Consider the following 16846-nt stretch of genomic DNA (forward strand, 5'->3'; position numbering starts at 1 on the left):
TAATGTAAAAGAATATATATTAATGTAGAATGTAAAAAGAGAGAGATCTCCTTTGTCTGTTTGAAACTATGAATGTTTAACTTTTATGTCGACGCTTTAAGATTGGAGGGTCTGTGAGATCCGTTTGCTTAATTGTCGCTCAGCCTCCGTTTCGATTGAGTAGAGTACGTCTTTTTTTTTTAATAGACTTGTCTTGTACGTGTATGTCTTTGCCGAGTCCCACGTGGAAATTGCATATTTCTTTATGAAGATTTCATCAGATTTCGAAGCTACTGGAAGCATTTGTGACAAATACGTTTTTTGACATCTACCCAGTCCAGTTTTCGCAAGGGAAGAAGATTTCATTAGATCATAGAACCTCGAGGCGGTTAGATCGCTCTCTCTCTCTCTCTCTCTCTCTCTCCCTCGACATCATTGAGATTATATTAACGTAACGTAAATTGGTCACTCGTAACTTGTGAGAATTTCATATTTGATATTTCTTAGAGTTTATTTAGTGTTATTTAATTTCTTTTGTGGAATCTGAACAAACATCATTTCGTAACGGCGCCTGGTTTTTGTGAAATTGTGTAAGACAAGACTGCAGCAGAGAAACTAATAACGGTTAGGTAATAACTAATAACTAATAATTGATAGGAACTGTGGTTAACTAATAACAGATGGTTGTGAAGGTTTGGTAAAAACTGTTGGTTACAGTGTTCTGAGTGAAAAAGATTTACACTTTTACACATTGCATATTTTTGTGTTTGTGATTGTTCCATTGTTTGTGCACTTGTTCATTTTCTTATTGAAGTGTGTCTTTTTATTTTATATTTTCATTTGCATTCACAATTTAATTGACTTAGTTCTTTTCATTGCTTAATCATTGCACATTTAATTAAATTTAACATTTGTGAATTAATTTGTATTTACTTAGAATCCTTTTCAAGTTTTATTATTGTTTAGCACTTGTGAATTCATTTCAAATTTTCAATTATTGCCTAACACTTTTGAATTTTGATTGAATTAATTTTCTTGAATTTTGTGATAAATTAATTTTGATTTAATTTTACTTAATTTGATTCAAGAATTAATTAAACTTTACTTTGTTTTCAAGTAACAGTAATTTTCCCTGATATTGTGAATTTCACTTATAAATTTTGAATTTAATAATAAATTTTTGTATTTAAAATTTTTATAAGTGTTTTTATTTTTATACCAGTATATATGATTATGATTATATTGATGATAGGTAAAAACATAGAGTGGTAATTTAATTGCTTTCCTTCAATTTACTTGAAGTGACTTAGAACCAGGGAAGTACTTAGACTTCTGAAATCAGGGAAATACTTAGACTTTTAAAGTTGTTGATGGAGTGATGCCCTTTGATTAATTTAATTACTTACAAGATTACCTCACACCTGTTTTGATGAACTTAGTCTGATTTTCTGCAATACTGGTAAGTGTTAAGAGATCACTGTTGCCTTTAGAGTATTCAGTGCAAAATATGACAAATGAAAAATAACAACAATGAGGAAAATAATTTTAAAAGGATTATTGAATGGTTTTCATCATATGTATTTTATTGTTTGCAATTTATTCAATACATTACGGCAAGTCACTTTTGTTATTAATATCCTTCAAAGCTGCAAAACATGCTTGATTGCAATATCCTAATGCTTTGACACATGTAATGAACAGCTGTTTGTAACAAAATCTACAACGAATGCACTTTAAGACAAAAGAAAAGTCAATAAAGAAGGCTAAGAAGGACTTTGCCTGCGTCAATGCGTGCATAACTTCGCATAAGTTGTGTCTATATTGTTCAACTACCTCTTCAATTTAAGTGTCCCGTATTTCAATTTCAAAATCTGGTCACCCTGATAATATATATATATATATATATATATATATATATATATATATATATATAGAGAGAGAGAGAGAGAGAGAGAGAGAGAGAGAGAGAGAGAGAGACCATACAACATTTGCTTAATGTAATCACGCTTCAGCAGAAACGGACAAGAGCATGAGCTAAACTTCAGTCAAGAGAAACTTGGCAACTATCACCATGCTGATATAAAAACAATAGACCGCCAACTCTCATTGCCATTTTATAACACGGCAGTCGGTCTATTAATGTTAACAGCACAGTTGCTGAGGCGAGTCACATTGAAAGAGAGGAATTGTCTGATTTCCGGAGAAAGTTCACGGATGGGAACTGAAGAAGGGATGTTAAACCCGTTATATATCCACCTTTGTCAAAGTCCAGGGTATATTGAATGGGACGCCGTGCTTAGTACTAGCCTCGGGATTCAAAGATATACGTATATCGGTAAGACATAATTTGTCGACCACTCAATATAAAAATGGGTGTAAGTAATACTTTGATTCCAGGGGGGCTAGTATTAAAAACGGCGTTCTATTGAGCTTCCGCCATGTTTTAGTGCTGTAGTAGATCCACATCAACCATGCATTTGATGTCTAGGCCAGTCCCTTACGACGCTCCTGATTGGCTGCTGATAAGCCGATCACAGAGCTGGAAACTCTCGAGAGAGAGTTCGCATAGGCGGGATGTATGTTCCACCTCTCCTCAGAGCTACTTTCGAATATTATTCTTTATCGACAAAACATTACATATGTTGTACGGCAATATTTATAATCGGTTAGCACAAAACAGTTGTTTTGTTTTATCTATAATATTTGATGTCTAGGCTAGTCCCTTACGACCCTCCTGATTGGCTGTTAATTTCACCAATACATTATAGAATATTTTGTCCATATATACCGGGTTTATAAGGAGGTAGCGTTTTCTTTTTTTCGTGTTTTATTTTTTTTTTTATATAGTACAATGTAATGTTAGTGTAGATTTTCAAGGGAGAAAAGATAATACATCTGTCTATACAATAAAATCCTCCTTTGGATTTGAACCGCTGATCCCTGAATCATCAAACCGGATACTTTATATATATATATATATATATATATATATATATATATATATATATATATATATATATATATATATATATATGAACTTGATCTTTAGACTTGTAGTCTTGTTTCCAGTCTTTGACAATAATCTCGACGTTTTGATTCTGCTGTCGTCCATCCCGGCCTCTCTCATCAACGTCCCTTGGGTCTACGCTTGTCGTTTCGATCCTCTGTTATATTACCGCCATTCTCTACTGCACAGGTACACTATAGTAGATTCACATCAATCGCGCATTTGATGTCTAGGCTAGTCCCTTACGACCCTCCTGATTGGCTGTTAATAAGCCAGTCATAGTGCTGGAAACTCTCAATCTCTCTCTCGAGAGTTCAAATAGGCAGGATGTATGTTCCACCTTTCCTGAAAGACATAGTATCCCTCAGGAGAAGTGGAACATACATCCTGCCTTTGTGAATTCTCGAGAGAGACAGAGTTTCCTGCCTTGTGATTGGCTTATTAACAGCCAATCAGGAGAGTCGTAAGGAACGGGCCTAGACATCAAATGCAAGGTTGATGTGAATCTACACTAGCAGATATATGAAGCTAGCAGAGACATGATCTCAGTGCAGTTTTTTTGGTAGCATCCAAAAGGGACCATTCTTACTCCACTATATATATATATATATATATATATATATATATATATATATATATATACAAAATCAAACAAAACTTACACATGTGCACATACACGATCACGCAAATATATGTAAATAATCTGTTCTCAATATACATTTCCTAAAACTGCCGTATTAGGCTAACTTAGCACTATGATGCCACATCGTTATTAATATCACCATCTTATTATTATTACTATTATTTTGGTGACCACACCCTTACCTCAAGGATTAATCCATTGACCATCAGCTCAGGATATCAGAGCGACAAGAGGGGATTGGCAACTCTCAAGGAAACCAGAATAGCCATCACATTAATGACAGCTCAACGAGAAGTTGACCCAGGCTAACATCCCAAACATCTCTTGAAAATGGGCCACAGATAGGGCCTGAAAGTACTCGAGTGTGTAGTAAAACTAAATGTAAACACTTAGAAGTAAACAAGTTACAAAGGGATTTTGTGGGTTTCTTTTTCATTACTATTATTATTATTATCATGGAAATAGTTGTATTTCTTAATTCTACTATGGCTGGCCGAAGGTTTATTTATAACAATGATGTTAATAAAATTGTATCTAATCTAGTAAAATGTGGTTTATAATTTTAATCAGTGTAAAAATTTGAAATATCGAGGCTCAAAAATGACGTTATCTACCTAGAGCAGATGGACATTGTTTGATAAGAACTCGACTCAACAGGTTATTGAGAATGTTCGGTTTCTTTGTGGTCAGTTCCTCCCCTCGATGTGTCATCAAAAAAAAAATTGCTGGTTGTCATAATACTCTAACATTTTATTTTTATTGACTGCATTTTAAAATCATGGTATAAATCAACGTTTGTATATTTGAGTGCGTAGATATTAGCCATAGTAATATGATTTAAAACAAATTTAGCTTTTAGAATGCGTAATCGTCCTAGGTGAAATTAGTAATGTCTCACAGCATATTGCATCAGGTAGAATACGTAGTTTAAATCGAATCTACTATCTGGCGTCGTCTTCATTTAGACAAAATCTCAGGGCGCAATGAAACCTGCTGTCTGCTAGTTACTACTTCAAAGCGCATAGCAACTTCTATATAAAATAAATGAAACGGATGAGGAAACGTTCACTGTAGTTGCGTCAGCAGCGGTTGGGCCATGACTGGCAATAAATTATCTTGCCTGGGAACGTATAAATGCGGGACGGTCGGCTTTACTCACCGCATAGACTCACCTACACTGCACAGCTATACTCACCAAGAGGTAGATTGGACGCAGTCGCTTTCCTTAGGACAATACGAACAGATTTCGTCGATTTGCAAACGACACAATCATCATTATAGCAGATAGAAACGTACAACCAGGTAACAGGTACGTACTTATTAGGTTGGAAAACATTGAAAATTAACGACTTAGTCTACTCGAAATGAGATAGTAAGTACATAATTTAAATGTACTTACTTTTCGAGGTAGCACTAGCACAGTCTTATATTTCATTGCTGTTGTTAGCTAGAATATTAGTGAATCGTATATAAGGACAAAATAGCACCTTGTCTGTTCATAGTTACGGAACCATTAAATAACAATTGTTTGCTGTTTATTTTGGGCACTATTTTCCATTATATACAAAGGTCAGAGTCGAGAGCAAAGTTGCTAGTTGATTGGGCCTTATCTTTCAAGCGTCGTGTTTACCTTAGACATGTACTTAAGTAAGTTTATGTTCCATTTGTTTACCAAAGGCCTAGAGCCACACTTCACGTAATGCATTTAAATCTACTGACTAGATCTACGTTTTATGTGCACACACATACATACATACATACTATAAGTATGTGAGCACGTCAACAAAAACTCTTATCACGGGAAAGATGACAGTTGCAGACAGAGCCATCTATCTTCCCCTGCTGTTGATACGTAGGTCGTAGTAATGGTCTGACCTACCAGTCATTCAGACTAGCGTTTGCATAAGATGCACTGATTTGAAGATTAAGACATTTTCTTACTTTCTCGCAACTCCACAGAATCCAGAATGTTTACTCCGAAGTTCTGTGGCCAAACTTCCTCCTCCCCTGAGGCTTCCGGTCCTCGTTGGCATCACGGTGCACCAGGAGGAGGGCCTCACCACCGCTACCCCCCATGTGGGCCCCATCACATACCCCATGGTCACTGGAATGCACCCCATCTTCACATGGGTCCTCACAATGGGCCAAGGAGACATCATTGTCCTAAGGGACATCAAGGACTTATGGGATACTACGGGACAATGGGACATCATGGACCAATGGGACATCACCGTCACCATCCTGAATGGAAACACTTTGGGGGATTCCACCCTAGAGCCTGGGGTCCACACCGTCGTTGCCAAGATCAGCCACCTCAGAGCAACAACGTTCAGCCACCTCAGTAGGCAGTGTGATCAGTCATCTGCTAATTATTGAAATTTCCTAAAAGGGACCTCAATTTCAACTATCAACATAACCGATAGACGAGCGAATTTCTTGAAATAAAAGCAGATGACAAAATAATAGATAGGAACTTTAATTTTTCACGTATTTTGATGGCTAATGTGGCTTTCTTTGGTGCTTCATGTGCAGCATAATTTGCATTTATTCATTGGTGTAAATATTTTCGTCACTTCATTACCCTTTTATTTAAGTGTAGTTGTAGTTGGAAAGTTTGCTTGCTCAAATACCCAGGTAATTAAAGCTTTCAACTTTCCCATTTAATAAATAACTGTCTACAAGTGTCCTGGCTATTTTTTTCTTTGAATTGTGATCAGACTGGTTCTTAATGGACAATTGAGTGATGGGATTATGACCAATGGCGAAGATTCTATAAGTAAAAGATATAAACAGTAATCATAGACAGGTAACTAGCATAACTTTTCTGTGCATTTCACAAAATAGTAATTACAATGAAATACATCAAGCCAGGCCATACCACCCTTTGGTAGGGGTGTAATAATACTACTACCGTGGGTCCTGCGTGTTGTAAAAGGCGACTAAAAGGACAGCTGCCGCCTTGCAGTTTTACTTTTTTAGTAAAAGGCTGGAAACTGCTGCCTTGCAGTCTTACTTTTTAGTAAAAGGCTAGGCCCACCGCCAATAACTGTGGAAACTGCTGCCTTGCAGTCTTACTTTTTAGTAAAGGGCTAGGCCCACCACCAATAACTGTGGAAACTGCCGACTTGCAGTCTTACTTTTTAGTAAAAGGCTAGGCCCACCGCCAATAACTGTGGAAACTGCTGCCTTGCAGTCGTTACTTTTCAGTAAAAACAAGGCCCTTAGCCCCCCGCCAATAACTGTGGAAACTGCTTGCTTAGCAATCTTACTTTTTTAGTAAAGGGCTAGGCCCACCGCCATAACTGTGGAAACTGCTGGCCTTGCAGTCCTTACTTTTTCAGTAAAAGGTCCCTAAAGCGCCAACCGCCAATAACTTTTTGTGGAAACTGCCTGCCTTGGCCAGTCTTACTTTTCAAGTAAAGGCTAGGCCCACACCGCCAATAACTGTGGAAAACTGCCGACTTGCAGTCTACTTTTCAGGAAAAGGCGAGGCCCACCACCAATACTGTGGAAACTGCCGACTTGCCTTCTACTTTTTGTAAGGCTAGGCCCTCCACACGGCCAAACTAAAGGAACTGCTGCCTTGCAGTCTTACTTTTTCGTAAAAGGCTAAGTCCCACACCGCCAATAACTAGAAACTGCTGACTTGCAGTCTTTACTTTTTAGTAAAGGCTAAGGCCCACCACCAATAACTGTGGAAACGCTGCCTTTCACTTCTTTTCTTTTAAAATAGGCTAGCATCATTACTGGTGGAAAGAATTCTTTTTGCCCATGGTCTAAGTCACGGCCCATAATAAGGAAACTGCTGCCTTGCAGTCTTACTTTTTAGTAAAAGGCTAGGCCCACCGCCAATAACTAAGGAAACTGCTGCCTTGCAGTCTTACTTTTTAGTAAAAGGCTAGGCCCACCATAAGTGGAAAAACTGCCGATTGCATCTTTTTTTTTTTTTAGTAAAAGGCTAGGCCCCACCGCCAATAACTAAGGAAACTGCTGCCTTGCAGTCTTACTTTTTAGTAAAAGGCTAGGCCCACCGCCAATGACTGTGGAAACTGCTGCCTTGCATTCTTACTCTTTAATAAAAGGCTAGGCCCATCGCCAATAACTGTGGAAAATACTGCCTTGCAAATGGTCTTATTAGTCAAAGGCGAGGCCCACCACCAATAATTGTGGTTGATGACAGCAAGGGCATGTGGTCGTAAAAACCCCTTTGCCAAATAATAAGCCATGTCTGATGTTGTAAGAAAATGCTCATTAGGCAACCGACCCCTTAATGTAGGGATAACTGTGGGAAAGAAGAAGACATCAAGCCAATCTATGCTTGATCTCGTGAGTCTCAGGAAGTTACATGTACACTTCGTTTACTTTTGTTGAACTGAATATAGAATTTAGGCCAAAGGCCAAGCACTGAGACCTATGAGGTTATTCAGTAAAAGGTCTGAAAGGTGTAACAGGAGGAAAACCTCGCAGTTGCACTATGAATCAATTGTTAGAAGAGGGTGGACAGCAAGATGGAAGAAAGAGAATTTGAAAGAATGTACACTAAAAGAAATGAAAGAGGTTGCACCTAGGTGCCGAGGCACGCTGCACAGAACTTTAGTATTGCCTACAGTGCACCGCATGAGGTGCACTGACGGTACTACCCTCCTACGTGGGTTTACATTTGTTACGACGAGCTTACGTAGAATTAAAATACAGCTGTGAATGGGAAATGATGCTGAAGACTGATCTCACAGCTGTTACCCGGTGGGATTATGTTCATTGAGAAGCAGATGTCAAACACGATACTTTTGTCAAAGCTGTATTTAAGAGTAGACATAAATTAAATTTCAATGATAAATATTTTGATTAAATTATACATACTAATAGCCCGGTTGAATAAGATATAAAATACATATATTTTTTCAAATAAATTCTTCTAGAACATTGTCCTTTAGAACCACGAAATATGACCACCGGAGAATATACGTGGCAGCTTTGTGTGCTTTACTGCTAATTGATTATCCAGATTGTAGTACCATTCCATCCTTGTGAAATATGCTAGAGCACCAGATGATAAGCGTCATCAAAATCAGATGTTGATCGACTGGTACAGATTAAGCCGGCCTTGGGAAATAGTGATCCTTGAGGGATGCGAAGTTGCTGAAGTGGATATAGTAAGGCCCAGTCAACCCAGACTGTGTTATAGATGTTACGATGTTCCACCTTTCTCTAGAAACTGACTGGGAGAATGGGGTCTCCAACCGGGCAGCAGAACAGCAAGGATCTTGGCAGAATCCTGAAAAGGGAAGTGTAATATGAAGTTATTGGTAATATGTTTATGCTTGATGATTTTGAAAAATACCAAATATAAAGTGATGTGATTGCACCAGTCTTTCTCCGAATCGCATTTCTATCTCATTCTGTTTGGGAAAGGAGAGAGAAAGAGAGAAGATAGTACCTATCTAGAGATATAGGACAACAAGACACGTTGAAATGGTTTTATGTTAAGTGAGGGTCGACTGAACAAGCTACCCAAGTCTAAGGGATAACTACAAAGAGGGAGAAAGAGAAACTCATCTCGTAGCCCTCCCTGTTAAAAGAAATATCATAGGAACATGGGAAGCTAGAAACATGAAAAGAATTCCAGAGAACAAATAGTTGAAAGAAATAGTGTCTGGACTTTCCTCCGGATGAAATATGCTACTGTGTCCTAAGTACTCATTTCTCGTTTTTCTTGAGTGGTTGCAACTTTCTTACCTGCATACGCGCCCTCTCAGAAAGTTGACAGCGATGCTACTATCGGTCTTGCTTTTTAACGGATTGTACCCTTGGCAGCTGGTCAGTTGAATGCAGTTTCCTGTCAAAAAAAAGGCAGATGGCCATGTTATGAAACAGAATGTGGAGAAAAATGATTTCGATAACATCACTGTAAACGAAGTTAAACGGAGTTAGTTCAGGGGAGGTCATGCAATAGATTTATTTATAGTTATAGTATGCATACTCATCTACACTATAATATATCTATATATATATATATATATATATATATATATAATATATATATGTATATATATATATAGTATGTTATATCTATATATATATATCATATATATATATATATATATATATATAAAATATATATATTAGTTCAAATTTAAAATGACAGCAGACAAAATTGAATAGGAATGCCATATACTAGATATTGCTTGATTAGGTTTTTTTTTTAGTTTTTGATAGAAAATTATCTTACCCGTTTCACCTAGCGGCGTTATGCAGGGCTGTAGATCGGTATCAGCTCCATTACTTGAGGGTTCATGATTATCCTCCATTATGCTGATGACCAGGTGGTCGTCTACGTCATGAGCAGACGTGGAGGGATCCTGGGTACTTGCTGGTGTAGTATTCTGAAAGTTGTCTGTGGAATCTCGCTGATCCTGATCTTCTGAGTCTTCTGAGACCGGTGAAGTTGACGTGGACACAAAAGAAGTAGTTGTTACAGATATGGGTGGAGTCACAAACGAACTCGTAATGCTTGATGGAAAGCCTTCGTCAGTCTGAGATGACTGAACGAAGGGCCTGACCTCTGCTTTTGAGGGTGACTCTGTGTTAAGACCGACTGGATTTGGAGTCGCAAATGACACCTGTGTTGCGTTTGTGTCTGTACGCGAGTGAGGGAAATCAGATGCACCAAAGGATGGTGGAACAGTTCTGCTCACAAAAGTAGGTTTTGGAGTAACTCTGGCAACACTTTGGCCCACTCTACTTGGTATCGTGAATACCTGCTGTGTTTCTGTAGTAGTCGAGGTGCGCGACGGAAGATGTGAGTCCTCTTCTGCAACTGCATGAACTTCTGCGGATGATGAGCTGACAGTAGGAGTGAAGGCTACTGGAGATGGCTCGAGTGTTGGTGTTATCGTTGCTGGTTGGGCTGAAAACGACCCTGGAATTCTGGGAGCAATTGGTTCCAGACTCGAAATCACTGTTAGGTTCACATCAGTCGAACGAGTTCTAGACGCTGAAGGTAACTGTGTTTCCTGACTTTGTTGGTTTACTTCTGTTTCGTTAACTGAGACGACAGCTGGTGTTGTGAGACTGGGAGAAGAGGAACCTTGCAAGCCAGGAGGTAGTGAAGCTGATGAGTTTGTTGATGATCGGGAGGTCCGAACTTCATTTGGGAAAATGACTGAAATGTGGGAAAACAGTTAGTCAAAATGGGAAAAAAACTGGATGTCATTTGGGAAAAGGACTGAAATGTGGGAAAACAGTTAGTCAAAATGGGAAAAAGCTGGATGTCGCTGCGTAATATTTATGGTTATAAATTATCTTTCATCTTTTTACAGGTGTAAAAAATCTAAAATGATAATGCATGAGATAACATCTGCTTGAAAAACTGATACGAGTATGTCCGTTATTGATTGTATGCATAAAACATTAAGAGAAGCAAGATTTATAAAAATTCATTCCTGATTCCACATACATTGCTATCTTTTTTTAGGGTTGAAGTTTTTTTTTTCTTTTTTAAATCTGCAATCGAGAACTACTACTAACCATTTCTCAATCTCTAATGATACTTCCAATTTTCACTTCTTTAGCCACGGAAGAGATTCTTTTAAAGTTATTTTTCATTATCCTCTTTTATATGCCATACCTTTCAATCTCGCAAAAACTGACATTTTTCTTCCTTCTCCAATCATTCCTTCATTCGCACTTTTCCTAGCTAATTTGCCTCAACGAAACTTTGGTATTATATTGGATTCCTTCTGTTAATACCAAATTCCACGGAAAATCTTTCCCTACTTGCAGAATAGATGAATGGTGTAAGAATTTTTAAATACTCAACACATCGTCCACTTTTTCACAGCCCTCTTTATTCTTAGAGCATACAGAAAATAAACAAACATACAGCTGAGGTAACTAATGAAGGTAAACAACTTAACCCTCTATTAATTGGCAGGTGAGAGCCAGAAAAACAAATGTTTTCCAATCAGAATTCAGGTCCCGATCGTCCTTCGTCCTGCCTGCAGTCTTGCTTGCTTGATTGTGGAACGTAGGCACCAGCAGCGCTGCCAGGAAGACTTCCACGCATTTGCAATGAGAATGAAGAGGGAATTCCAGTGCTCGGGACTGTGGCACTGAGGAACTTGAACAGAATGCAAATGTTGACGCCTTATGAAGTGAGTAGAGTTCATTAATTCGAAAGACATAAACACTACAAACGATGACGGAATTTAAGTGATCATTCCCATGTTTAGTCCACCACATTTTTGTTGATGGCGTCATAAATGCTCCCAGCGCAGCAAGTAGGCGAAAGTGTCCATTTGGCCAAATCAAAATAATATTTATTCAATATCACCAGCCTTAGACTTGGTGGTTTTCTGTTCAATTCGTTAGCTGTTTGTTTGTTTGTTTGTATGGTGCTTTTACGTTGCATGGAACCAGTGGTTATTCAGCAACGGGACCAACGGATTTACGTGACTTCCGAACCACGTCGAGAGTGAACTTCTATCACCAGAAATACACACCTCTCACTCCTCAATGGAATGGCCGAGAATCGAACCCGCGACCACCGAGGTGGGACGCCAATACTATAACAACCACGCCACTGAGGGTTAGCTGTTTGTGTCTAGTATAAATGACTTTTCTATACGACTCCATCCGCTCTTGTTATTTCATTTTTAAGGTTTTAAGTGTGCAATTGCCTATTTGTTTAGAGTACTGGTAGATTCCACTTTGTCTCTTATTTCGGGTTTAACTTGCTGTAGTCATGCCATTTTTCAATCTTGTCATTTAACTAGGCAATTTCTCCATTTCTTCTGCGCCAGTAAAAATTCCTTCGCTTCAAGGAGCAACAATTTAACGCCAAAATCACCTTCATTGACCAACTGTCAACATCTCCATGAGAAATGTCATTCTGTGCCGCGTGTCGTCACCAGTGCAAATATTGTTGAATCATCTACGTCTTATCCACTTTCGAGTTCTACGAAATTTTATACGGATGCGGCTCATAAATCAGTTTTCTATTATCATGATTCTCTGTGGCTGCCTGCGTGCAGTGTTCATGTTTTAATTCGTATCAAAACGTCTAACCATAATACGAAATTCATGTTGTTTTCAAATACGTCTCACCGAATCGAAACTCACCGTGACCAATATTCTTAGCCAATATTCTCACGATGTTTTATCTCTTGCAGCATCTTTAGCTTGACAATGGTCACCGTGAGTTTCTTTATATTTCCAAAGAGTCATCAGGACTAAGATATTTTGCTCTCTCTCTCTCTCTCTCTCTCTCTCTCTCTCTCTATCTAAAAAAAAAAAAAAAAAAAAAACGCTAAAGAGACAGTTGTGACATGAAAACCTTGTCATGGAAATCTCTTCGATGATTCAGCTGTTGTGAGATGATTGCGTTTCTCGTTGACCTCTGTACACACACATACACACGTACGCGCGCACACACACACACACACACACACACATATATATATATATATATATATATATATATATATGTATGTATGTATATAGATATATAGGTATATAGTATATATATTATATATACACATATATAAAGTTATATTTATGGATTTATCACGTTCAAAATTTTCGTGATTCAGTTATACATACATACATACCATACAACATACATACATTACACACACACACACACACACCAACACAACAACACACACAACACACCTATATATATATATATCTTATATATATACTATAACCATATATTAAGTTATTATTTATGGATTTATCACGTTCAAAATGTTCACAGTTAGTACATTACATAGTAAGTAACATACGGATGCCTTCATAGGCTTGGGCTACACCACATCAACAAATATATACTAGGTAGATTATAATTATCATATATATATAATATATTAATATATGATATTATTAATATTATATGCTAGTGTGGCGGTCATGAGACTGGACATTCATCTATTAGTAATGTTTATTATACGACATTCGTCTTTAGAGCAACTCGAGGGTGAATGTTGTAGTAATTACTTTCCTAAAGGCACTCCACTATGATTAAACGGATTGTTCTAGAAAAAAAAAACTTATAAGGTTAACAGATTATTGCTGGAAACAGAAATGAAGCTGAATGCAGATTCGTAGTGAAGAAAAAAATATATCATCACTTACTCTGTGCGCACACTAATGGCAGGAACACCGCAAGGCCGACCAACCGCTCCATCTTCAGGCAGTAAAATCACTGGGAGTCAGAGCTGGTTCGCTAAACACTTTTTAGGACAGGAGGAAAGAAATGGCTTTGAATAATGGAATCACTGTGGTCGGTGCACTTATGTTTTTGTATTCGTTCGAGTGAGTCGGTCCACAAACTGTCGATCTGGTCTACTGTAAACACTTATTCATGAATAATATTTACTTCTTCTCACTGTAATTTCGCTAACAAATAATGTCAAAACTAAAGGAAATGAACCTGGCCTACTGTGATATATCAATTTTGTGAAGAATTTTCAAACTCCCGACCCTCTCGTCATAGCAAAAACTAAATAAAACTGACATCGACAGAGAGGGGCATCTTCACCTCACCGTCACTTTTTTTTATCATTAGCTGACGCACCTGTATCTGAGAATACGGCTGAGGAGCTACAGTGTGAAGTCTGCATCCAGCCAGCCAGTTGGTTAAAGACCCTTGGTGTCTCCCCCCAGCGCAATGTTGCCGTTCGATTTCTTAATAGCGATAACAACAACCTTTCCAAATACTTACATTATTCATTTGCTGTTTATATTCAAGTTTTCATTTCGTCCATTTACATGGAGTGGCTTCTACTTATTCCAAAGCTGAATGTATCCACTTGTTAGTTGTTTTCGAAGTATCGTACTTGCTTTAAAAATGGCAGCTTGGCACCTCGTACAACACAGCCCGCGTAGACAGTCTCGTACGTTCACTGGATTCTCTGCTGGTTTCGTCAACTGGTTCTCTGGTTTATGTTACTGATGATCTGTACCTCTCCCCCGCTTTCCCCGGCAAACGATATTAAAATAAAAATGAAAACTTTCCGTATGTTTTAAAGCCGAAAACATGCCTTCTTGCCTATGAAGCACCTTATTATCAAACGCACGAAGCAAAACGTACCTGGATGTCTTTCACGGGAATAACCGGCCTTCACAGTCTTGTTGGATCAGGGAATTCCCCAGAGAAGACAGGAAAATCTAGAATTCTACGCCGGGATTCCCTTGAATCTCTTCTGTTTTCGTACGAGTCTTGCTACTGTTAACGTTTGCGTACTCTTATGGAGTCCTTCAAAAGGGTATTGACATGGGCAGCATTAAAAAAATATATATATATAAAATAAAACACGAACACACAGAATAAGAACGCAAAAAAAAAAACAAAAAAACACCAGATGAATTCGGTGACATAACTGAAATAAAATTATCTGTCAATTAATTAAACTGAAGAGGATGATAATTAAGCGTAGTAATATTAAGAATAGTCTGCATAATTTTATTAGAAATCTTGTTTCAGATGAAATATTTTCGTTAAAAGCGGATGCCGACGGGAATGACAGCTCAGTTTTCTCTCCTAGACAATGCCTGGAGGAATAAAGTGGAAAAACGAGGGAAGATAAGAAAAAGCGGGACCTGTTTACATAATAATATAATTAAGAAACCAAGAAGGAGAGCGAGAATTCCGATGTCTGGTGGGTATTTTCCACAGGTTACGCGGGTACTTTAATTAGTCGTCAAATTGAAACATTGCCGTGAAAAAGAGGTGTAAATCTCAAGACCTTTTACTCACGTACATTTATTAACAGACAACGAATATATATATATATTATTATATCTATATATATATTATATATATATCTATTAGATATATGTATATATATCCATGGGATTGGCTATGAAATGAAGTCTTCTTATGGCGGATTTGATTCTACACAGAAGGATTTCAAAGAGAGGTGAAATATGGTCTAGTTAAGAAACTGATGACGTCACAACCTTAGGATTCCCTATTTCAGGAGGACGGATTTCGGGGGACTTACCCACAATTCCCGATTTCCAACTTGTGGCGATTCCAAAGATAATAATGACAACCGTCTTTTAAATATTTCGATTAATGAAAACTATTCTATTTTATACTTATGCGTGACACAAAGTTTTGATTGTAGTTTTTAAGTCGTTTTTTGCTGTGTATGTTTTTGGTTTAATGTTTGTTAATCTTAGTTTTACAGACTTTTGTTTGTTTGTATGGTGTTTTTACGTTGCATGGAACCAGTGGTTATTCAGCAACGTGACAAACTGCTTTACGTGACTTCCGAACCTCGTCGAGGGTGAACTTCCATCACCAGAAATACACATCTCTCACTCCTCAATGGAATGCCCGAGAATCGAACTCGCGGCCACGGAAGTGGCACGCCAACAACACCATACTGACCACGTAACTGAGGCGCTCGTATGCCATCTTCAAAATCTAATGTACCGTATGTTTATGTTACAATGCTTTTGCTGCACAAGATTTCCTATTCTCCAGGATGCAGCTAACCTCCTGGATGTGTCTCTAGAATCTGCTTTTGCAAACCAGGCATAATCAAGGGCATGCAAGAGGCAATGCTATGTCGTATAAGAAGTGTGTTCTGAACAACTCTGGGCTTCTATGTGCTCTGGGAGCTGTAAATAACTATACTCTGGCTACAAGAGGTTGAGAATCGAAGGTGATTAGCACTTCTGCCTTATTTTCTTAAACCCGTTCAAACTTTTCTGGAAAAAGGGTAAAATTTGGTAGATCTGGCAGATTTTTTGAGCGAAGGTGCCATATAGATTATAGACGATTAAGGAAGTGACCGCTAAGGGTCATAGTAATGACCGGATTGTGTCCCCTCCCTCCAATAGTCGGAGGATCAAGACATTATACTTGGACCTTGCTGTACATTTTTCTAATTTTACAATACAAAATTCAATTAGAGGTTATTATTATATATATATATATATAGATATATATATATATATATATATATATATATAGTACATACGTAGCGTAAGCATTCATACATTATTTTAAAACGAAGTCACTTGTGAATAAAAGCAAATAGCTGGCAGAACTCTCGAATTTGTTCTCTCTCAGGATTAACCTTGACCTCCAGGAGGCTTATCCTGAAAGTGTAGAAAATTTTTGGAGTGGGATTAAATGCATCTTTTGGCAAGATGCTAAACGTGTCAACGCAGCTGATTGTAGGAAAGTCTCAACCACCTTTCGT

At 37.9% G+C, this 16846-nt stretch overlaps 1 protein-coding gene and 1 long non-coding RNA gene across 2 annotated transcripts; one reads left to right on the top strand and one right to left on the bottom strand.

Moving 5' to 3' along the window:
* Positions 1–4372: 4372 nt before the first annotated feature.
* Positions 4373–6313, top strand: LOC135214029 (uncharacterized). The gene is made up of 2 exons (XR_010314250.1): positions 4373–4938; positions 5589–6313. It is a non-coding gene; the product is annotated as an uncharacterized LOC135214029 (long non-coding RNA).
* Positions 6314–8413: 2100 nt separating this feature from the next.
* Positions 8414–14312, bottom strand: LOC135214030 (mucin-2-like). Its single transcript, XM_064248145.1, has 5 exons — positions 14206–14312; positions 13764–13861; positions 9859–10791; positions 9366–9465; positions 8414–8904 (listed from the first exon to the last, which is right to left on the bottom strand). Exons 2-5 carry the CDS (start codon positions 13813–13815, stop codon positions 8838–8840), a joined length of 1152 nt encoding a protein of 383 aa, XP_064104215.1. The 5' UTR covers positions 13816–13861; positions 14206–14312; the 3' UTR covers positions 8414–8837.
* Between the last annotated feature and the right edge of the window lie 2534 nt (positions 14313–16846).

This window comes from Macrobrachium nipponense, chromosome 43 (genome assembly GCF_015104395.2).
Source record: "Macrobrachium nipponense isolate FS-2020 chromosome 43, ASM1510439v2, whole genome shotgun sequence".
NCBI classification, from domain to species: domain Eukaryota; kingdom Metazoa; phylum Arthropoda; class Malacostraca; order Decapoda; family Palaemonidae; genus Macrobrachium; species Macrobrachium nipponense.

Coding starts and splice junctions, on each gene's coding strand:
- LOC135214030 (XM_064248145.1), bottom strand. CDS start 13,815: ATGGAGCGGTTGGTCGGCCTTGCGGTGTTCCTGCCATTAGTGTGCGCA. Junction 10,792..13,763: donor GCCATTAGTGTGCGCACAGA/GTAAGTGATGAT, acceptor CCCACATTTCAG/TCATTTTCCCAAATGAAGTT. Junction 8,905..9,365: donor CTGAGAGGGCGCGTATGCAG/GTAAGAAAGTTG, acceptor TTCCCTTTTCAG/GATTCTGCCAAGATCCTTGC.